At 38.8% G+C, this 23952-nt stretch overlaps 1 protein-coding gene across 1 annotated transcript; it reads left to right on the forward strand.

The window, feature by feature from the left end:
• Positions 1-625: 625 nt before the first annotated feature.
• On the forward strand, positions 626-20366 carry LOC307169587 (adhesion G-protein coupled receptor G7-like; the record flags this gene model as incomplete). Its single annotated transcript, XM_079890321.1, has 15 exons — positions 626-788; positions 879-992; positions 1072-1175; positions 1299-1448; positions 3408-3499; positions 3616-3746; positions 8852-8956; positions 9056-9213; positions 9441-9605; positions 9964-10076; positions 10168-10499; positions 17974-18055; positions 19682-19840; positions 19935-20094; positions 20190-20366. Coding segments are annotated over 15 exons (2205 nt in total), but the record flags the coding sequence as incomplete, so codon positions are not given.
• Between the last annotated feature and the right edge of the window lie 3586 nt (positions 20367-23952).

The following is a 23952-nucleotide window of genomic DNA, read 5'->3' on the forward strand; positions in this document are numbered from 1 at the left end:
ACAGACTTGGTGTCAAAACAATTCGACCGACTCTATAAACATCAGCACCTCAACATTCGGCACCTCAACATTCGGCACCTTTACACTCCAGACAACAACCCAGAGATCCACCACTACAGCACCCCTGGACACCAGCCCCTCAACATTCGACAACTTTACACTCCAGACAACAACCCAGAGATCCACCACTACAGCTCCCCTGAACACCAGCGCCTCAACATTCGACAACTTTACACTCCAGACAACAACCCAGAGATCCACCACTACAGCACCCCTGGACACCAGCGCCTCAACATTCGGCACCTTTACACTCCAGACAACAACCCAGAGATCCACCACTACAGCACCCCTGGACACCAGTGCCTCAACATTCGACACCTCTACACTCCAGACAACAACCCAGAGATCCACCACTACAGCACCCCTGAACACCAGCGCCTCAACATTCGACACCTCTACACTCCAGACAACAACCCAGAGATCCACCACTACAGCACCCCTGAACACCAGCGCCTCAACATTCGACACCTCTACACTCCAGACAACCCAGAGATCCACCACTACAGCACCCCTGGACACCAGCACCTCAACATTCGACAACTTTACACTCCAGACAACAACCCAGAGATCCACCACTACACTCCAGAGTGCAACCCAGAGATCCACCACTACAGCACCCCTGAACACAACAACGACCAAACCCAATCTGGTGTGTGAAAACAAGGGTACCTTACTAAACGGGATCTGCCTCTGCCCAGACGATTGGACTGGAACTACCTGCAACATCTGTAAAACCCATTTAAAATATTGCATGATATGTAGACTGAATAACTTGCTTAAGTTCTCAATGTTACTAAGAATCTTTACTTTTTTTACAGCAAATTTCTGCCCTGAACAAAACCCCACACAAACTAGTAAATTCACCTTTCCAAAAACGGTCTTAGGCCAGTTTGCTTCCTCAGTTGAGCGATGTCCATCAAATACACCAAATGGTATTTCAGTCTACCTTTCTGTATTTACAATATACTCTCTACTTTAAAAATCTCTTCATTTAACATAAATATTTTTCAGCTGGAATCCCCAAAGCTTCGGCCCTCTGTAATAGATCTACTCACTTATTTGATCCTCCAAACACTCTAGATTGTGGTTTGACCCTGGACACCATTAATAATGATGTAAGTAATCAATGTCTAATGATTGTAATATATAGTCATATAAAACATGAATTTTCCTCAGATGAAAACAGAAAAGGTTGCATGTTTACATAATTGATATATATTTTTTTTTGTTAAATGAAGCTTTCTGGAGGTCAAGCTGATGTCCTCAAATTAGCCTCCAGTACCCAGATCCTCACATCCATACCGGAACGGCTAACAGCCCACAACATCACAAATGCTGTAAAAATAACCAACATCCTGCTCTCCCGTGATGAAACTCCACAAAGCACGGTACTTATTAAACGGTCTCCTGACACGAGGAACATTTTTAGATTTTCTCCATTTAAACTGTGTGTGTGTTCAGTACCTGTTTGGAAACATTACCCTTTTTATGTTTTTGTAAGAAGCCTCTTATGCTCACCAAGGCTGCATTTATTTAATGTAAAATATTACAAAATATTATTAGAAATTAAAAGAGCTGATTATTTATTCCTGTGATCAAAGCTGAATTTTCAGCATCATTACTCTAGTCTTCAGTGTCACATGATCCTTCAGAATCCATTCTGATATGCTGATTTGATGCTCAAGAAACATTTCTTGTTACTTCTTATTCATATATAAATGTTTATAATGTTTTATTATTATCATTATTAATAACAATTATTATCAAAATAATTATATATTATAAATCCATTGTATTATTATTATAAGAGTCAATTTTTAAATGTTAATTTTTAGGGTAACAATATAGCAAGACAATTTGAACTTGCTCTTGTTCATGTCTTTTTTCTTTCTCTCTTTACTCTGCACAACTTGTTTTTCATAATTTACATGTTGTTATTTCCATATGCAGTGTAAACATTGCATATCAGTGCCAAATTTTCCAAACTTCACATGAAATAGACAGATATACTAATTTGACTACTCCAGGTACACCACAAAACACTATACATAATCGACTGCGCAGGTCCAGTTTTAGATTATGCGTATGCAACCATGCAAGCACTTTTTTTTTTGCACTCCTTTGCTAAGGTTTTTCTACTCAGCACTCATATTGAGATAAATCACACCCATCTCACTCATAGAACCAAAAGTATGTCTGCAACATGTTTATAATACTGAAAAAAAAAAACATTAATACCACCTGCCTAATCTGCCGTTGGTCCCTCTGCGTGCTGCCAAAACAGCGAAGACCCACCGAGGCATGGACTCAACAAGACCCCTGAAGGTGTCCTTTGGTATCTGGCACCAAGACATTAGCAGCAGATCATTCGAATCCTGTAGGTTGCGAGGTGGAGCTGCCGTGGATCGAACTTGTTGGTCCAGCACATCCCACACATGCTCAATTGGATTGAGATCTGAGGATTTTGGAGGCCAGGGTAACACCTTGAACTCTTCATCATGTTCCTCAAACCATTCCTGAACAATGTGTGCAGTGTGGCAGAGTGTATTATGCTGCTGAAAGAGGCCACTACCACCAGGGAACTCCACTGTCATGAAGGGGTGGACCTGGTCTGCAACAGTGTTTTGGTAGGTGGCACGTATTAAACATGAATGGCCAAACCCAGGGTTTCCCAGCAGAACATTTTCCAGAGAATCACACTCCCTCCACCAGCTTGTCATTGTCTCACAGTGCATCCTGGTGTCATTACCTGTAATTTTTTACATTATCATTTTTATTATGTAAAAAAAAGGGACTCATTGGACCAGGCGTCCTTCTTCCACTGCTCCAAGATCCAGTTTCGACGCTCAAGTGCCCATCGTAGACTCTTTTGATGGTGGACAGGGCACTCTGAGACTCTGACATAGACACTCTGGTCTGAGCTATGCAGCGAGTGTGATGCACTGTGTGTTGTAGCCAGCCTTGAGTGCCCAACACCCTGTTGTCGGTTTGTGGTTTATCACTTCTCGGACCACTGTTGGTAAATTCTCACTACTACTGACCGTGAGCAACCCACAAACTTTGCCATTTCAGAGATACTTGGACCCAGTTGCCTTGCCATAACAATTTGGACCTTATCAAATTCAATCAGATCTTTATTCCTGCCCATTTCTCATGCATCCAACATGTTGATTATAAGAATTGTTATTGTTTGCTTACCATCTAATCTACCTAGACCTTAATATGTCCTCTTGATAGGAGATGATCAACGATATTTGCTCCACCTGTGACTGGTCATAATGTTTTGGCTCATCAGTGCTTATACAAACCAGAGTTGCTTTGAGAAACTCTTTTTCTTCATTGTTCAGGATATTGCAGTGTCAGCAGTCGCCACAGTCAGTCAGCTCCTGAGCGCAAGTCATGGGATGTACTTTTCCGTCAACCAAACTGCAATAAATGAGTAACAAAACAATACACACTCACTGCACTGACACTGACATACAGAACCATCTCAACCAAATTCGTAAGCACTTTCTTTTTGACCTGCTGTCTGACTTTTTAATTGTGTTTGTTTAGACTAACACAGACTCTACAGAAACTCTCTCTGCGTGAGAAGTCAAATCCATTGCTGGTGCAACCGAACATGGCAGTGCTGTCACTGATGGGGCAAACTCCAATCCGACAAGTGCAATTAACCTCTTTTAAAGGCAAGTTTGAAACTTAAATATACAACAGAAAAAAGGTGCATTCACGACATGTCAAAATGACAAGATTCCGACTTGTAAAAGTGTTCATGACCTTGTAGAACTTGCAATTGCAGTTCTACAAGGCTCCAACTTGTACCACCAGGCCACTGCAGATGCCATTTTTTGCCATTAATAGTGTTACCATAGAGATGCATAATTACAAATCTAAGGACATGAACAGCTCTGAGTAGAAGGTCACATGTTGTCGACTTGACCTGGTGTGAATGCAGCAAAAGAGGAAGAGTCATGATGCAGTGTTTTTATTTATGTACACTGCTGGTCAAAAATGTTGAATATTTTAGAAATGTTTATGTTTTCATAAGAAGTCTCTTATGACTGCTGCCAAGGATGCCATTTGACCCAGGAGCCTCTGAAAATATTTCAGTGGTACCGCTGTTTTGTGCTTAAACAGGTTTTGTGGGGATTGAGTCCAACTTCACACGGAGAAAAGAGATACTCTGCACCGGGGAGAGCTTGCTCTTTTCCCAGTTGACCCGAAGTCCCAGTCGGGTAGGTGCTCGAGGATCAAGTCCCTGTGCGCAAACAACAACCCTCATGAGTTGGCTAGGATTAGATACCATGGTAAGGGTTAACTTACCTTAATGATGCAGGGGCAGCCTCTGCGACTTTCGTGAATATGCGAGGAGACAGGGACAACCCGAAAGGGAAGACTTTGTACTGGTATGCCCCTCCCTCTAGGGTGAACTGTAGAAATGGTCTGTGCCAAGCAAGGATAGAGACATTGAGACAAGTACACGTTCTTCAGGTCTATCATCGCGAACCAATCTTGGAGTCTGAAACATGAGAGCATGTGTTTCTACGTGGTACGTATCCACCAAGGTTCTGGTGCGAGTATTCGATGTCTGGCCATCGTAAAAAAAACAAGGGCCATGAACACCGTGTGTGTGTGACCCAGGGAAAGAGAAAATTGCTATTTTTCTGACCATGTAAATGTCCCTCCCCCTTCCATGGGAGTGAGGCTCGCCCCAAGTCTGATGCTTGTGGAGGTCCAGGAAGTCATGGCTGCCAACTCGATGTCAGCCACAGACTGAACTATGACACCCGAAGATGGAAGTTCAGACGAGTCATTCAACTCAGAAGGCATAAGCCTGCCCTCTGATGCTGTGATTGATAACTCATCTTCCTCATGAGCCCAGATTAAGAAATTAAGCTCACCCGTGGACGAGCAGCCTAACTCATCCAGAAACTCGACTGGGGGACAAGAGTGTGCTGAGGAACAGGGGGCCCGCATTATCCCGGCAGAAGCTCTCCCATTGTAACCTCCAGATCGTCCTGAGCACCTGCCGCCAATGCCTCGTACCCAGAGGTAAAAGAACCAGGAGAGAAAGCAGCTGAGGAGACTCTATGCCTCTTGAAGAAGTACGAGAGTTGCGACCGCAACGTTCCCATGGGCATGCTCTCGTAGTGAGTGTATGACCTATCCATGAACACCATTTCATCATCAGGGTTCGTACCCCTTTTCCAAGGTCAAATTCAAGCACTTTCATGGTCCATTTTAAAGTTTTTTTTCCCAGAACCTTACACCACCGTAAATTACATACCAATACATAGTCAAAATTATTATTTAGTGTTTTTATCACATTAACCTGTTAAGCTTCACCAGTGCGTGGGCGCACTGAAGCGTTTTTTTATTTATATAGTTCAAAGTTACTATCAGATTTAATGTTATACCTTGACAAACTATACATCATTAAAAAGATATAATACTCAAGTTTCAGTATTTGACCACTATTGTATTCTGAGAAACTTATAGTGACAGTTATGTCTTAATTTGTGTCAGGAGTTATGAAATGAAAAAATGAGTCGATACCTTTAATATGAATTATGCACGTCAGCCGCTTTCATTCATAAAAAACTCCCGTGCTGTCGTCATGACAGCGATACACAAAACAACGTCCTTCAGGGCTTTTAGCTCAAAAATGTGGAAACTTGGAGAAATATTGATATATTCTCATAGATTCACGTCATATTTCTAAAGACAGGAATAATATTTATTGAATTTATACCCAAATGCGTCGATGTAATCATTATGATCGCTTCTTACTGAGATGTGCAGTGTTTTCAATTCATACCAATAGCCTGAGGGCGCTATATGCACAAAAAATAATCCATATATGGGACATGAAGAAGAGCCATAATCATGTGACATTCCAGGATGTCACTGCTACACACAAAGCTACAGAGATCCCGCTGTAATATGCATGTTTTGAAGACAATAAACATGTTTGCTATGATATTTGATTTGCCTGTGTTCTTCAAGCCATGCCAGGTATTTTTATAATAATAGATTATATTTATAATGTAATGCTAATCGATATAGACTTTATCATCGTGCATAAAACTATAAATAATGTTTTCTGTCTGATTTTTTTTTTATCTGAAGCCAAATTATATCACAGAAGATTATTTAAAACACTCGATTGCATTATGAAGTAAGTTTGGAGCACAAACATGGTTTTAATCTCATAAATGGTCATGTATTGATGGTGTGCTAAGCTAACATGCTAGCTAGCCCAGGTGCACCTGCCACCAGGGGTTATTCTTTTATGAATTTTGTTCTAAATAAGAATGCTTACTGATATGTTTTAGTGCATTTGACCACTATTTAGTGCACTTCAAATGTGAAGTGAGAACTTTGATAAAAGAAATTAGGGATTGAAACCCTATGAATAGGCTGTGAATAGCCAGTCGTTAGTAACTATAATGCAGACAAAAGAAATGCATATTTCGAGCCATAACCAGTCTGGAGAGGTGTGAATGTGTGCAGGGGGAGACTGAGACTGAATGGGGCTCGTTTGCACCACAAAACAATAGAGACAAAAGTCTGAATGGATGCTTAGAAGACGACTAAACATCAGTAGCATTTTTAGAGTAGCCTAATCAAAATAAAGTCATGACATGATCTTGAAAAACATTTAACTAAATACAGAGTTTTAGACTTATTATCTTCATATTTTAAATATAAAATGTTTAGACATGTGGCTTTAGCTGTAGTGCATTTCTAGATTGCTCCAGTGCCAACTTCAATTTTATTTTCATTAATATGTTTCATAAAAAAAAAATTCTAATAACTTTACAAAACTTTGAAGCTATTTAAAAAAAAAAATCATTATGACAATAATTAATTCTACATTTACAATAAACTACCAGGTGTCAGCTTTCAAATGAGATCATACTTGTGCTTTTAGTGCAAAGGGTTCATGAACTGTATCTGTTTCAGTTTGGGTATGTCATTTCTGGGGATTTTTCAAAAGTGGGGTTGCAGCTTAACAGGTTAAATGAGATAATGCTATAAACAGCCAAAATTGTGTTTCGAAATAGCAGAAAGATCAGATATTTAAGCAAATCACAAATTGTATTTTTCAAAATGTATCACTAAGTAGATATTATGAATAATACTTTTCATTATATTGATGTCCAAATATTGCTTCCCAGATAATGTGATTTTCAGGCTGTAAAACTGAAGTAATTTCAAGGGCTGAAAATATGAAGACATAGGATTTGAACAGAAATATTTTACAGGCCTTGGTTTTGGGATACATTCTGGATATAGACTAGGCTTGAACAAAATCTGAGTCAGTGCGGCAACAACCTGTAATTCCATTTTAACCCAGAAGACTCTGACAGGGCACAGGCACCTGCCTGATAAATAGCTTATATTAATAATAAAAAAAAAGTTTTTCATTGCCAAGACATATACATTTATCTGAATGGAGCAGTGTAAATATTGCATAAAGCCATCCTGAACCTTACAGTAGGCTACTTGTATGACACTCCATCTGACATGATTTCTGTTCAGCAATCAACGATTGTTGTTATGCACTGGGTTAACGTTTGTAGGTTTTAAGTTGCGGGTAATTAACATTACAGTTACTGTGCTGTAACTTTGGCTATGTTCACTGCATATTCCACAAACGAACGTGACATAATGGACATGTATTACAAATATTACATTATCACACCAAGTACTCCGTCACCAATGGCCCTTTCAGACAGGACACGAAATGCGCTGCATTATGAAACCCATTTATTTCAATGGCTTGCGCTGTGCGAGGACGTTTTGTTGCTGCGTCGACCAAAGCAGAGCGCAGAATTGGCGAGTTCACACGCACGCCGAGATCAAAGTTAAAATTAGTTCAACTTTTGCCGCTGCACTCTGTGATGATTACCCGCGCGGCCAATAAAAACGGGGCATCCAAACAAGCGTGCAAATCAAAATGAAAACTCCGCCTACTTTTGCTCTGGCTAGCGTAGCGCAAATCGCTCTATATCTGAAGAGCTACATTTAATTTCTCCATTTAATAAACACACTTCAGTCAGATAGGTATTTGTTGTGAAAGAAATACAGTTGCAATTTCAAGCATTTTATCCAAAATGTAAGCACTTTTCAAACCTTGAAAACACAACATCAAAATTCAAGCATTTTCAAGGATTTCAAGCACCCATACGAACCCTGCATCATGAGCGTGGTCCATACAGTGGAAACATCACTCGTGGCCGTCGAAGAGATAAATCGTCTGCACGCAGGAGGACATGGACAGAACGCCATCTTTTGAAAAAAGGTGATCTGCCGTGCAGCTCTTTGAGAGGAATTCACTCTTTAATTAAGGAAATTGCCTCTTTCAGAATGCCACTGATGGGAACTCCCTACACTTATCTCTGCAAACGCTGAGAGAGACCGCTGATGTTTACTCTGGTTGAACATGCCAATTTCATTGACCTTTCCTGAATACATCAGAAGTGTTTGGGGCTCCCAATAGTGACCCCTAATATCTGTATTTCAACATAACGTCAGAAAGGGAACTATCAGTATACCTACAAGTTCACTTATGCACTAAAAAAGTGGGCCAATTTAGTCCCAAGTACTGTAGTATTGAAATAGTAAACTCAGGTATACTACAAGTATATTGATATTATACTTATACATAAAGTAAAAATATACTTGAACTTTACTTATGTATACAGAATAAAATTTACTTTTTTTTTGGTAAGGGTTTAGAATGTTAGAGTGCTCCTAACAGTCATGTTTCTCTTCATTTCTTCAGGGCAAAGTGATACTTTTTTACCTGACAGAATAAAACTGGATACGACACAGGCTGAGATTTCCAAAGATAACATTGACCTTCAAATGAAAGTCAATTTCAGTGAAGGTCTACTTTCCCCCTTGTTTTATTTTGTGATTATTCCACATGAAATTATCGGTTGAAAGTGATATTTTAACTATAGTAACTTTGTCACTTTTTCTGTAGATTTTGATAAAGATGTTGGGTTTGTCCTCTATGATACTGATCAGTTCTTTCAGTCAAAAAGCTTTCAACCGTCTCTGGATACCAAGAGAAGAGTAATATCTGCTAACCTTCAAGAAAATCTTGAATTTGTCAACATTGAGTTTGCAGTCACACCATCGGTGAGTCCAACATCACACTTCGCTCTGGGCCGCTTTTGTGGTTTGTGCTTTTCTGTAGCTTATTAATAATGAAACTCTTAAAAATAAAGTTTCCAAAAGGGGGGTTTGGTTCCCTTAAAGAACCTTTCAGTATATAGTTCTAAACCTTTTTTTTTTTCTTAGTGTGATATTGACAGAGGGCGGCACAGGTATAGTGTTCATGAATTAATACATTGTTGAACTTTCAGGTCGATTCCACACTATCCCTCAACGACTTTGCATGTGTGTTTTGGAGTTACACTAAAAATGACTGGAGTCCAGAAGGCTGCACCAAAACAATGAACCCCTCAGGTCATGTAGTATGCAGCTGTCAACCGAAAAAATTTAAAAATGCAAACTTTGCCATTCTGATGGTAAGATATATTTGTAAAAAATGTAAATATCATTGATATTTGACTTAAATGGGTCAGTACACTCTAAAAAATAAAGGTGGTTTCCAGAGCAATACCATAGAAGATACATTTTTGCTTCACCAAATAACCTTTGACTGAACAATTCTTTAAAGAACAATTTTTTTCTTAGTGTAAAGAACATTTTTAATAATCAGAAGAACCGTTCTCCACTATAAACCTTTTGTGCAATGGAAATGTTCCATGGAATGCAAATGAACCAAAGATGCCAATAAAGAACTTTTATTTTTAAGAGTGTAAAGTCTATGATGCTGTGAATTAAAGTCCATTGGAACTATAATTTTAGTGTAATTTTCTACAGACATTTGATATCAACTATAAATATTCTGAAGCCTTGAATTGGATAAGCATCACTGGCTGCGCTCTGTCTGTACTGGGTCTGTCTGTCACAGCTGGGTACCAAATCAAAACCAGGTAAAGGCTTATAGATTACACTGTTAAGCATAGCCACAGCTATTTGAGTGGTGAAACTTTGTATAACTTATATTCATGCACTTTGCCACAGGAAGTCAAGAGGAGGCAATCCTACTCTGCTAATGGTGAACATCTGCATGAGCATGACGGTTTTCTACCTATTCTTCATCTTCGGCATAAACAACCCTGTCCAACATCTGAGTGTGGCAAAGTTGTCTGATCAGAACATAGTTCCTGAGTCAGACCATCACAAGTACCCAGATGAGGGTCCCTGTACAGCATTTACAGCTCTGCTTCAGTACTTCTTGTTGGCCACGTTCACTTGGAACACTCTGTACGGCATTAATGTGTTCCTCCTCTTCAAAAATGGAGTGTCTGGAACACCCCCATGGTTTCCAAAGGTCTCCTTGGCTATCGGATGGGGTAGGGGACATTGAACAAAACACTAATGTATTGTGTAGTTTGTGACTAACATCTTGGTTTTCAGTATAGGTTAAAACGATATATGCGTAAATGCATCAACTGGTATAAATATTCACATTTTTATTGCGTGTATGCCAGTGTTACCTGTGCCACTTTTCTGCTGCTGAATCATTAGCACCACTGCAAAATAAATCCTTTTTTTTTTTTAAATGTCAAGAAAGCTTTGCTTTCTGTTGAGTTTTCCTCACAAACTTTAATGAATACTTTCTCATCATTTACTCACACTGATGTTGTTCCAATGCCGTATGCCCTTCATTCTTTTTGTGACCACAAAAGGAGAATTAAAAACAAAATGTCCTGCTCGTGCTCATCTGTACAATGGCAGTGAATAGCAACCAGCATCAAGCTTTTTACAAAATATGCCAATGCATCACAGAATGATCTCATGCGACTCATGCCATATATTCCAAGTGTTCTGGGAGTATACTATAGGGTTTGGAAAAAACAACAACAACCAGAAACTTGCAGAAAAATCCTGACCTTAGCCGTTGGTCTTCTGTGCACTACTGGGCGGCGTGTGAGTTTGAGACTTTCCAGAGATATTTAACTTGGTTAAAATAGCACACAAATACTTTTTTTAGGGGAATTTCTAGGCATTTCATGTTGCGTTTTTGTTAATCTTGATTTCTCACAACTTGTGAGCTTTTTCTGGGAAAGACGGAGTGAACTGGGGCACTAATAGAATGGATATTTTGTAAAAGCTAGATGCTGTTCGCTATTCACTGCCATTATATGGATGAGTGCAAGGATTTTTTTTTTAATTCTCCCCTTATGGTCCGAAGAAGAAAGAAGGGCATGTGGCATTAGCACAACACCAGGGTGACTAAATTAAGACTTTTTTTTTTGTCATTTTAGGGTGAACTATCCCTTTAAGGTTTGTTGAACGTTAATCATCTAAAGTACTGTATTGTGTGGAATTGACCCTCTCACTGTGATGTTTTCTTACCAGCATAAAGAAGCGATAATGGTGTGGGAAGTACCTCAGTTATTATTAAAGGAGTTGTTCACTTTAAAATGAAAGTTACCCCATGATTTACTCACCCTCAAGCCATCCTAGGTGTATATGATTTTCTTCTTTCAGAATACAATCGGAGTTATATTAATAAACACCCTGACGCTTCCGAGCTTTATAATGGCAGTGGATTGCAAGCATCAGTTTGAAGCTCAAAAAAAGCTTCCAGCCAAACGAACATACGGATTCGACTTAAGTCTGAAGCGCAACTTATGGTAGTAGTGCGACATTGCTGATATTTACGCTACGCCATGCTACTTCTGTCGTCGTAAGTTGCGCTTTAGACGCAATTGGAGGCTAAAATTTTAATTTGTAACGTGTTAAATATGAATATTTTTCTTACACAAAGTCATTGTTTTTCTTCAGAAGGCCTTTATGTGTATTGACTGAACTCTTCACACAGACTGCCATTCCCAAGAGTGCTTTATTGCTCCACATCCGTTTACAAGCAACATAAAGCAACAAACGGCGCCCTCTGTTGGTTAACTGCTACAATAGTCAGTATCAGTACATCTCCCTTTTTTTTTTAACTATAACTTAAACAAGTTCTGTCAACTTTAACAGCACTTACTCATAATAACAGCAAAAAATAAATAAACAAGTTAGTTCAACACAATCTTGCTGCGTATTTCTAACATTAGCTGCACAAAACTTTGTTGCATATTTTGCATTTAACTTTTTTTTTAAAACAAACCTAACTTAACAATCAGTCTTTTAGGTTTCATTGCGTGACAACGTGGTCTTCCCCGACCTATCTCAGTGGAAGGTGAGTTTTCTGTGATGTTTTCAGTGACAGCTGTAGAGCTAGGTGAGTTTTTCTCTACTCGTGTTTGCTCAGTTAGTTCATCAGAGATAACTATATCTGTACTAGGGCTGCACGATTAATCGAAAAAAATCACGATCTCGATTCAAACATAAATGCGATCTCATTTCTTAATGATGGCGATTCACTTCCGTGTATTTCCCTGCATTCAGATCTCTGCAGAAAAAGCAGCCAATTACAATTCCCTTGTTGTACAGCCTACCGAAGTTAATGAAAAGTGTATGATAATAATAATATTCAAGTTGTACCGGCAAAAGTGCGTGTTCAGTGCTGTTCGCGACTCGCGAGTGTCACGAGTCACCACAGCAATCAACTAACCACTTACGTTTCTGTGCTAATCTAATAGTTACAGCTCCTGCACTGGATCCAAGCAGCTGCAGCTTGTTTAAGGTAATGGCGAAAACCATTTTAGAACAGCAGCGAAAATGTAAAAGTAGGCTATATAAACTTTAATATATCCTTTTATTGAAACGGGTGCTTTGCTGTCCTTTTACTTACACTTTTGCGCAGAGACAATTTTATGTCCTATAAATGTGTCGTATTTTTGATAATCCGCGTAGATTTCAGTTGATGATTCTGTTTAAAGTTATTAATAACAAATCATGGATGAAAGAGAAAGAAAAGAGCAGAATGTGCTTTATATCGAAAATAAATATTAAAAGCGCGATAAGTCGCGAAAGAGAACTGAATACTGACAGGATGCTGTGCGCGCGCTCCGAGCGCAACACGGACAAGCATAGTAGTCTTTGTCTCCGGTTGCGCGTCTAAACGGCCACATAAACACAGAAATATTTCAAAACGCCAAGTCGAGTATTCCCGTAAACACAGTAGATGTAAGTACTATGTACATTCTGTGCCAATTGGAGCAAAAAGCACAGGTTCTATTTAGTTATTTTTATTTAGGCTATTATTGTAATGTTAATGTTCTCTTATGTTCAACAACATAAAGCTTTAAAATTATTCACTTTAAGGGGGCTAAAATAAAGAAAAGAGACAATTTTTGTTACTCCTGCACTTTATTATACTGAATGTCCTTTGTTTTTTTGTTTTGTACTTGAGTGCAATAAATTTTGGTTGAAAAAATGAGAATCGTGTAAGAGAATCGTGATCTCAATTCCCATGGAGAAAAATCGTGATTCACATTTTAGCAAGAATCGTGCAGCTGTACTTTCAATACAGGTGCTTGGCACTTTCAGCAGGTGACGGCGATTTCTTTGCAGTGTGTTACCATCCTCAGTAAGTACCTAGTAGGATCTTGGTGTTGTCTCTTTGATGACCTTCGCTTTCCATCACATCTGACACGTACCGTGTCCTTTTGTTCCAGTGAACATAACGGTTTGGCATTCCTGTCATAGGCTCTGCTCTGGCTGTTTATCTTTGTATAATCTCCATGTCTCCTTTGAAGCAGGTGTTCTGCTGAGGGTAGCCGTGTTCTCAGCTTCCTGTTCATGAGAATTTCACCTGGAGACTGTCCACATTCAAGAGGGGATGCTCTGTAGTTTAGCAGTGCTAAATAAGGATCCTCTCCAGGCTCAGCAGCTTTCTTTAGCAGACGCTTAACAATCTGCACTCCTTTTTCAGCCAAGCCGTTTGACTGCGGGTACAGTGGACTTGATGTTACATGTTCAAACCCGTAAGTCTCTGCAAAGTCTCTGTAGTCCTGACTGCTGAACTGTGGTCCGTTGTCACTCACCACAGTCACCGGAATTCCATGTCTTGCGAAGATGGCTTTAGTGTGTTTTATCACCTGCTGTGCTGTTGTATTAGTCAGCATCGCTAGCTCTGGATAGTTTGACTTGTAATCCATGATGACAAGGTAGTCCCTCCCTGCTAGGTGAAATAAGTCTATACCGACCTTTCTCCATGGTTCCTCAGGTTTACTGTGGGCCATAAGGGGTTCCTTAGGTTGCTGGTACCTGTGCCGCTGACATGTCTCTCAGTGCTGCACCAGTGCTTCAATGTCCCTATTCATGTGTGGCCAATACATCAAAACTCTTGGACGTCTCTTGCACTTCTCAATGCCTAAGTGTCCCTCATGCGTGAGTTTTGCCATGTGTGAGCACATGGAGGTAGGTATGACAATCCGTTCACCTCTCAGGAGCACACCATGCACAACTGACAGCTCATCTTTAAAGCTCTGATATGGATTTGTCAACCTCTGATCTCCTGGCAGGTGGATTTTGTCTATTACAGCTTGTAGCTCACGGTCGTCTGCCGTTGCTTCAGCAAACTGTCTCCATTTATCCTCAGACACTGGTAGGTGTTTTTGTATGCAGTCTACATAAACCTGTACATCATGTTCTGTGTTACTTGATCCTGTATGGCTCAAAGATGCTCTGCTGAGTGCATCTGCCATTACCAAGTGCTTCCCTGGAGTGAACTCAAACGTCAGACTGTATTTCTGGAGACGGAGCATTAACCGTTGGATGCGAGGAGGAGCATCTCCTAGTGCCTTCTTTGAGATCGCAATCAATGGTTTATGATCTGTTTCTAATACCACTTCTCTTCCATAAATGTATTCATGGAACTTCGAAAACTGCTCCTAATGTCTCTTTCTCTATTTGTGCATAGTTTCTTTCTGCCTCCGTCATCGTTCGTGATGCATATGCCACTGGAAACCATGCCAAGTCATGTTTTTGAAGCAGAACTGCTCTCAGTCCATCCTTTGAAGCATCAGTAGATACTTTCAGGGTATGGCTGTATCCCTGAAGCAGATAGTCTGTCTCCCAGGTAAGTAATGCATCTCACCCCATACTGACACTTTTGTTTGTTCAGTTTCAGTCCTGTTTTTGGTGCTCGTGCCATCACTTTTCTCAGTGGCTCATCATGTTCTGCCCTTGTAGCACCCCATACGACTACTTCATCCAGGAAAACTCCCACACCTTCCATGCCATCAAACATTTGTTGTACAGTCCTGTGGAAAACCTCTGGAGCTGAGGCAATTCCAAAAGGCATGCGTAGGAAGCAATGTCTACCAAAGGGAGTGTTAAATGTGCACAATGCTGCACTTTCCTCATCCAGTTTAACTTTGTAGAACCCTGATGATGCATCAAGCTTGGAAAAGAATTGTGCTCCAGCCATTGCGCTTGTGATGTCTGATTTAGTTGGCAACCTACAGTGCTCTCTTTTGATCCATTTATTCAGATCTCTTGGATCAATACTAAGTCTCAGATCACTGTTCTTCTTTTCCACAATGACGAGAGAATTCACCCAGTCAGTAGGTTCTTCTACTTTTCTCACTATCCCTTTGTCTATCAAGGATGTCAGTTCTTTTCTCAGTCTTTCTTTCAGGGCTAATGGCACTTTTCTTGCTGCATGGATAACTGGTTCTGCATTTTCTTTTAGCCGTATTTTGTACTAATTAGGTAAGCAACCGATAACCTGCAATACATCCTTGTACTCTTTCACTATCTCAGTGGTAGAATCTGCACATGTCCATTCGTTTGCTATGTGCTGCACCCCTAGTGGTCACTAGAGCGCTATCAATGACATGAACTCTCTTTATAAGCCCAAGTCCTTCACTTGCTTTCAGACCTAAAATCGGCTGTCTATCCTCCTCTACTAGAACAAACAGTGCACTTATGGTGCGTCCTTCTCCTGAAAGACTCGCTCTGAAAACACCCATATGTGGAATCGGCTGATCGCTAAATGCCCTTAAGTCCAGTTTCTTGGGTCTCACTTTTGGCTTAATGTTCATCTTATTATAGTATTTTCTCGGCAGGACATTTACTTGTGCACCTGTGTCGATTTTCATTGGCACTGTCACACCATCCACCATCAAAGGTGCTATCCATTCATCATCATTACCATCCATATTAGTCAGAATTGCTGCTTCGATATACAGTGGTTCTCCGTCCTCACTGTCACTTTCCTCTTGTTTCTGTCCGACGACATGTACCCTTTTCTTTGTGAGACAGGACCTGGCAAAATTATTTTTTCCTCCACACTTTCGACATTCTTTGCCATAAGCTGGACATTCTTTTGGAGCATGTTTATTTCCACATCTCTCACAGTCTCTTCCCTGTGGTTTCCATTTGGATTTCTGTGGCTGTCGCTTATCATATCTCTTTTTGTGTTTTTGCACCGCATCTACAACAGCAGTTTCACTTTCGTTTTCAAACGACTTCAATTGTATCTTCGTACTTTCTGCAGCCTGACAAATACCAACTGCTTTCTCAATGGTAAGTTCTGTTTCTTTTAATAACAGCATCCTTACTCTCTTGTCCTGCACTCCTATTACAATCTGATCCCTTATCATGGAGTCGCACAGTGTGCCAAAATTGCAGGATTAACTCTTAAGGCGCAAGTCTGTCACATACTGTTCTATTGATTCAGTCTCTTTTTGCATTTTGTTCCTGAAGACATACCATTCATATGTTTCGTTCTTTCTCGGCATGCAGTAATCCTCAAACTTGCTCAGTATCAGGGCAGCGTATCTCTTTCCTCTTCCGAAAAGACGAACGTGTTGTATACATCCAGCGCAGCCCGTCCAGCTACAGTTAGCAACAGAGCTATCTTCCGTCGATCGTTTCTTTCGTCGAGTCCAATAGCTAACAAATAAAGCTCAAAACTTTGCCTAAAGGCTTTCCAGTTAGCGTGGACGTTACCCGTCAACTTCAACTCGTCCGGTGGGCGTATATTATTCATTACACTCATGTTTTACGAGTTTACTCTTGGTACCATGTATTGACTGAACTCTTCACATAAACTGCCATTCTCAAGAGTGCTTTATTGCTCCACATCCGTTTACAAGCAACATAAAGCAACACCGCTAAACGGCGCCCTCTGTTGGTTAACTGTTACAATAGTCAGTATCAGTACATTATGAACCCCCCAGAGCCATGTGAAGCACTTTTATGATGGATGGATGCACTTTTTTTGAGCTTCAAACACATGGTTGCAATCCACTGCCATTATAAAGCTCGGAAGCGTCAGGGTTTTTTTTAACTCCAAATGTATTCGTCTGAAAGAAGAAAGTCATACACACCTAGGATGGCTTGAGGGTGAGTAAATCATGGGGTAATTTTCCTTTTAAAGTGAACTACTCTTTAAGCATTATCTAGAGTAACCATGCGTTTCAAGCATGTCAAGTATTAACATAGGCCTATATATAATCGCCAAAAGGTTTTCAGTATGTTTTTGAAGATTGCAAAGTTCAAGAGGCTTCAGAAATCACTCATCTTGCTTAAACTAAATACGAATAAGAAGTCTTGCTTGTATTGGAAAAAAAAACACTACTGACTCAGTGAGAAGATATTATAAAACTGTATTTCAAATGATTGTTTAGTTATATTGATCAAGTAGCTTTACTGCAGTGTACATGACTGTATTTTAATTAAAACGTTTTTCAGCATTTTTAATCACTTTTCCAAAAACGAAATAAAGAATGGTGTATACTTGTGTATATTGCTATCAACCAACATTTTTATGAATATTGGTAAATCGTTTTTTTCTTATTTCACCCACCCCTGCATCCTGGGTATTAACTGCAAAATCAAACATAAGACTAAACCCTAAATATGAAATAATATATCCAATATATAATGCCATTAAATGTCAATAAATCTTTTTCTGTTTAGCTCTACCTGCTGTTATTGTTGGTATCTCATTGGGTTCCACCTACAGTGTGAAAGATCCTTTAGGTTATCGACAAGAAGAGTTGTAAGTATCAAATATTTCCATTTTTTTAAAACTCAACTTTATTACTTTTATGCCCAGACTCACAAACAAGGGTTACGCCTAGTCCCAGACTAAAATGCATGTTTGACCTGTTTTATGTCTCACCCTCACATCATACCAAACACATAAGACTTTCGTTCATCTTCAAAACCCAAAGATAATTTTAATGAAATCTAAGATATTTATGTCCCTCCACTGACAGTCTACGCAACAACCACTTTGACACTTTGAGCAGTTTAGTCCAAATTGAATCACTATATATGATGTACAGATTGAATTTAGGCTTTTATTCACATATGAACATTGTTCAGCGAACATAAACAGAAGCTCAAGCATCCTTGCTTGCGTCGCTGAGAGCGTCAGGCTCGAGTGAAATCCTCCACTGTGTCCCAAACGCTCAAGACTGGATGATTGGTATCTTGGGGTGGGCCATGCTGAACAGCAGCTTTCCACTCCAGTGCCTTTCTTCCCCGAAGCCTCCTCCACACCCTCAATGGTTGGATGGCCAAGGGGTACGTGGGTTTTTCCCCAGTGGAGCGGGCCGTTGCGATGCAGCTATGGCTTTAAAATGCTGCCATCTGGCGGTGTAATACGCATCTACCATTCAAGGCCTGTAAGTTTTCGTCCATGATTATGGCCAAGGCTTACAGCAATGCTGGACAGGCGTCTCTGCCTCTGCCCTGAAGCCATGGCCCTCCTGCTAGTGTATCAGGCCAAGGCACTCAAAGAGTTGCACGAGGGTAGTTCTGACCCAGGGTTGATGCAGGAATTGCGCATAGCGACGGACCTCACCCTACGTGCATGTATGAACCTCATTGGTGCTTGCTGAAGCTCAAACGTGCTGTGTAACACGAGAATGAACCTCATTGGTTCTTGCAGAAGCTCAAACGATGCTGTGTGCAAGCATGCTTGGGCTTCCATATACCATAACTGATGCGGGCTTTGAGGAATGTGGATAAAAGCTTAAAGGAGAAGTTCACTTTTAAAATGAAAATTCTGTCATCATATACTCACCCTCATGTTGTTTCAAAGCTGTATGAATTTCTTTCTTATGCTGAACAGAAAGGATCCCAATGACTTCCATAGTATATTTTTTTCCTACTATGGAAGTCATTGGGACCCAAAAACTGTCTGGTTACTGATATTCTTCTAAATATCTTCCTTTCTGTTCAGCATAAGAAAGAAATTCATAAAGCTTTGAAACAACATGAGGGTGAGTATATGATGACAGAATTTTCATTTTAAAAGTGAACTTATCCTTTAAATTCAATGTTAATCTTATAAAGTGATCGAGTCATTGCAGGAAATTTGGACTGAACTGCTCAATTCATGTGGATTAGTTTCATGATTAGTTTCAGTGGTAGTGCGTAACTGTCAACGGAGGGACAGAAAGCTCACAGATTTCAGTAAAATATCATCATTTGTGTTTCGGAGATGAACTAAAGTCTAATGGGTTTGGAATGATATGAGGTTGAGTAAATGACAGAATGTTCATTTTTGGGTGAACCAACCCGTTAAATGTAAAATATTTGTTTTACTTTATTTGTGTGTTTTTACATTGTTCTCTCTGGATTTTAGTCGTTCAGTTGTCACTCTTCTTTGATGCAGTTGCTGGCTGGCTTCACTGGACCACAAACAGAAGTTCAGTATGGGGAAACCCATGTTTTGGGGATTCTTGCTCCCATTAATGCTCATGCTGCTCTCAAACATGGCAATACTGGTGCACTTCTCTTACAACATCTGCAGGACCAACCCTAACTTAAACAGGTATGTTTACTTTGGGACCAGAAAAGCACTATCAGTTATCAACCAAAAGGTGTTTATGAGAATATATTTAACCAATAACACTGTTGCTGTTTAGATCATGGAAAACTCCTCTAAAGAAGAAGATTTTGAGTAGTTTCTCTCTGGCAGTGATACTCGGCCTGTCCTGGGTCACCGGCTACATTTTGATCATCACCCATGAAACAAATCTCAAACTTATTCTGAGTGTGGTTTTCTGTCTCTTAAACACAACACAGGTGTGTTAATGCACATTGCACAAAAATGCACAACATCTTATAATTGATTATAAATGAAATCAGCAATGTTTCTGTTTTTGTTTCCATTTCCAAAGGGTGTTCAGATATTCATTTTATTCACTCTGAAGCCGTTATTAAACTCAAACCCAGCATTTCTGGACAGTGTGCGTGTATCAAACATAGGCTTTCACAGGAAGAGTTTCTTTTTAGGGAAAAATAAGAAACCAGAAAGCAACGGAAGCTACAAATCCACTGATTATGAATTGTCCTGATGGGCCATCAAAGGTAATAACCAAAATATGATTATTTTGAGACTTCCTTTAATTAATTTCAATGAACTTGTACAAAAACACAGGTTTTGTGTGTGTTTTTAGTAATTGTTGATTCGGTGTGTTTGAGTGCTCATTGTTACAATTACACTGCAAAAGTTCAGTGACATTTTTATTTGTGCATGGTAGAAAGCAAATATTGATACTGACTGACATAATGACATTAAATAAATATGGAAAATTGAACTACACGATTCAGTGAGCAGGCTACACAGTGAACTCAACGCTATGCTTGAGCAAACAGTTTGTGAATAGGCTACTACAAATGATGGCCGTGAAAGAGACTGGGAACGCATTGAATAGGATATCCCAGATAGCATGTAACCATTGAAACAATGTTGAGTCAGTGTTGATGCGTCAACGCTGATTACATTGAAATAACGTTAGAAAGTGATGTTGTTTTACCATCACTCTTGCACCCTCAGTTAATATTGAAATAATGTTCAGATTTCAACCACAAATCAATAGTGTTAATATTGCTTCAACATTAAAAAGTGATGTTGTTTCAACATAACTTTTGCACCCTCGGTTAATATTGAAATAATGTTCAGATTTCAATCACAAATCAATGGTGTTAATATTGCTTCAACATTACAAAGAGATGTTGTTTCAATGTCACTTTTGCACCCTCGGTTAATATTGAAATAATGTTCAGATTTCAATCACAATTCAATGGTGTTAATATTGCTTCAACATTACAAAGTGATGTTGTTTCAATGTCACTTTTGCACCCTCAGTTAATGCTGAAGCAATGTTGAGATTTCAACCAAAAATCAACGGTAATAGTATTGATTCAACATTACAAAGTGATTTTTTATCAACATTACTTTTGCACCCTCAGTTAATGTTGAATCAACATTACACTATGATTGATTCTACATCACCAATGCTGAATCAATACTGAAATTAACACAAATAATCAATGGGAATATTGAATCAACGTTACACTAAGATGTTGAATCTACATCACTGCTATTGAATCAACACTGAAATTAACTAAAATAAATCGATGGTAATATTGTTGAATCAACGTTACAGTATGATGTTGAATCTACATCACTGCTGTTGAATCAACACTGAAATTAACTTAAATAAATCAATGGTAATATTGTTGAATCAATGTTACACTATGATGTTGAATCTACATCACTGCTGTTGAATCAACTCTGAAATTAACTAAAATAAATCGATGGTAATATTGTTGAATCAACGTTACACTATGATGTTGAATCTACATCACTGCTGTTGAATCAACACTGAAATTAACTTAAATAAATCAATGGTAATATTGTTGAATCAATGTTACACTATGATGTTGAATCTACATCACTGCTGTTGAATCAACTCTGAAATTAACTAAAATAAATCGATGGTAATATTGTTGAATCAACGTTACACTATGATGTTGAATCTACATCACTGCTGTTGAATCAACTCTGAAATTAACTAAAATAAATCGATGGTAATATTGTTGAATCAACGTTACACTATGATGTTGAATCTACATCACTGCTGTTGAATCAACACTGAAATTAACAGAAATAATCTTTGGTAATATGGTTTGATCAATGTTACAATGTGATGTTGATTCTAAATACATTTTGTTGAAACACTGAAAATACAACTGAAAAGGAATGTCAACCAATGTTGCCATCTGATGTACTAAGTTAATGTTGAAACAACATTAATATTTCAACTACACTTCAATGATGCGTCAACAAATTCCTGACCAAAAATTTGGCAAAAACCTTTTAAAATATAAATGACACATTTCCAGCAGTTGAGTTAATTTATTTTATTCAATCAATCAATGACAAAAATATATTAAAAGATCATTCTTTAAAAAAGAAAGGGGGAGAAATAGGACAAAAGCATTTCAACCTTTAAAAATAAAATTGGCTTCAGAAGTCTGATGTCATAACTACAGGTGCTCCAACGGTTCAGGTTTTTAAAAATCTGTCTTACATCAGACTACTGCCTCTTTTCCTCTGGGTTCTCTGAAATCTGAAAAAGAAAGCATGATGTTACTCGAGAACAAGTCAATTCAGTTGCCACATTCAAGAATGTTAATATACTAAACACAATACAATTCGCTTTTTAAAAAAAGTTGCTGAACACAAAATATTCTAACTATGATTAAAGTATCGTTAAATTCTGATTATTTCATTTATTTTTTTTAAATCTATTAATGCTTCAATATAAAAAAAATCACTACGGCAGGGGTGTCCGATTTTATCTCCAGCCCTAATTAAACACACCTGAAGCAGCTAATCAAGCTAATCAAGGTCATTGGGATCAATGGAAACTTCCAGGCAGGTGTTGGAGCTAAACTCATGACTTCATGAAGAGGAACAAACACCTATGGGCTATAGCCATTAACAATATCTCAGTTCAATTTCTGTGAAACTACATAGCATTCAAGTAACACGTTTATCTTGTAGAATAAAAGAACTTTGGTTTTAACAATGAAAATTTCTTTAAAGGGATGGTTCAGCCCAAAATGAAAATTCTGTCATCATTTACTCACCCTCAAGTTGTTCCAAACCTGTATGAGTTTCTTTCTTCTGTTGAACACAAAAGAAGATATTTTAAAGAATGTTGGTAACCAGAAAGTTGACGATGGCCATTGATTTCCATAGTAGAAAATAAATACCATGGAAGTCAATGGCTACCCTCAACTGTCTGGTTACCAACATTCTTCACTCTCTTCTTTTGTGTGCAGCAGAAGAAAGAAATTCATACAGGTTTGGAACAACTTGAGGATGAGTAAATAATGACAGAATTTTCATTTCGGGATGAACTATCCCTTTGAAGCTGCAGATTCACCTTATGTAGAACTTAATCTCTTCAAATATCACAAAATAAAATAGCCATGTCAGTCACTTTCTTAATAAACACAAGATGTTTTTTGTTATTGTGTTTCAGTGGAAATTTCTCAAATTTAATACAGATTCAGGAATATGAATGATTACCTGATTAAGCAGTGATAAGGCACAGGATATCATCAAGTCCCAGGTCAGGTGATTATGCTGTCGACAACAACTCGGTGTATAATCAATGTCAGCATTATCAGGAGGGGGGTGCTTTCTATTTATTTATTGTCCATCTTCGTCGGCCTTCATTCCTACTAAAGGAGCAATGTGCTCTGCATGCAAGCACTGATGGATGCAAGACATGGGCTATGTTTGCAGTGTAACTTTCTTGCTCATGTTCATGTCTTCTGCACTTCAAGAAATGTGTTAAATGACATTAGAACTTTATTCAGGAAATTCATAATAAACTTTACTAAAGTAATGTGCATTTTTTAAGTATATAGATGCACCATTGTTTGAAACTGTGCTAGAGAAGTCATGTAAGTATGTCAGGTGCTTCAACAAACCAGACTTCTGTATAGGATGCACCTATGTTTTCTCTCTAATGAGGAAGCATTACACTACTGAGAAGTGCACATGAGAAGTGCACATGCAAAACCAAAATGGGCGTTTACCAATCAGTGGCCAATTTCAAACTGCAATAAATGTTTTTCAAC

This window comes from Squalius cephalus (genome assembly GCF_949319135.1).
Source record: "Squalius cephalus genome assembly, chromosome: 13".
NCBI lineage: Eukaryota > Metazoa > Chordata > Actinopteri > Cypriniformes > Leuciscidae > Squalius > Squalius cephalus.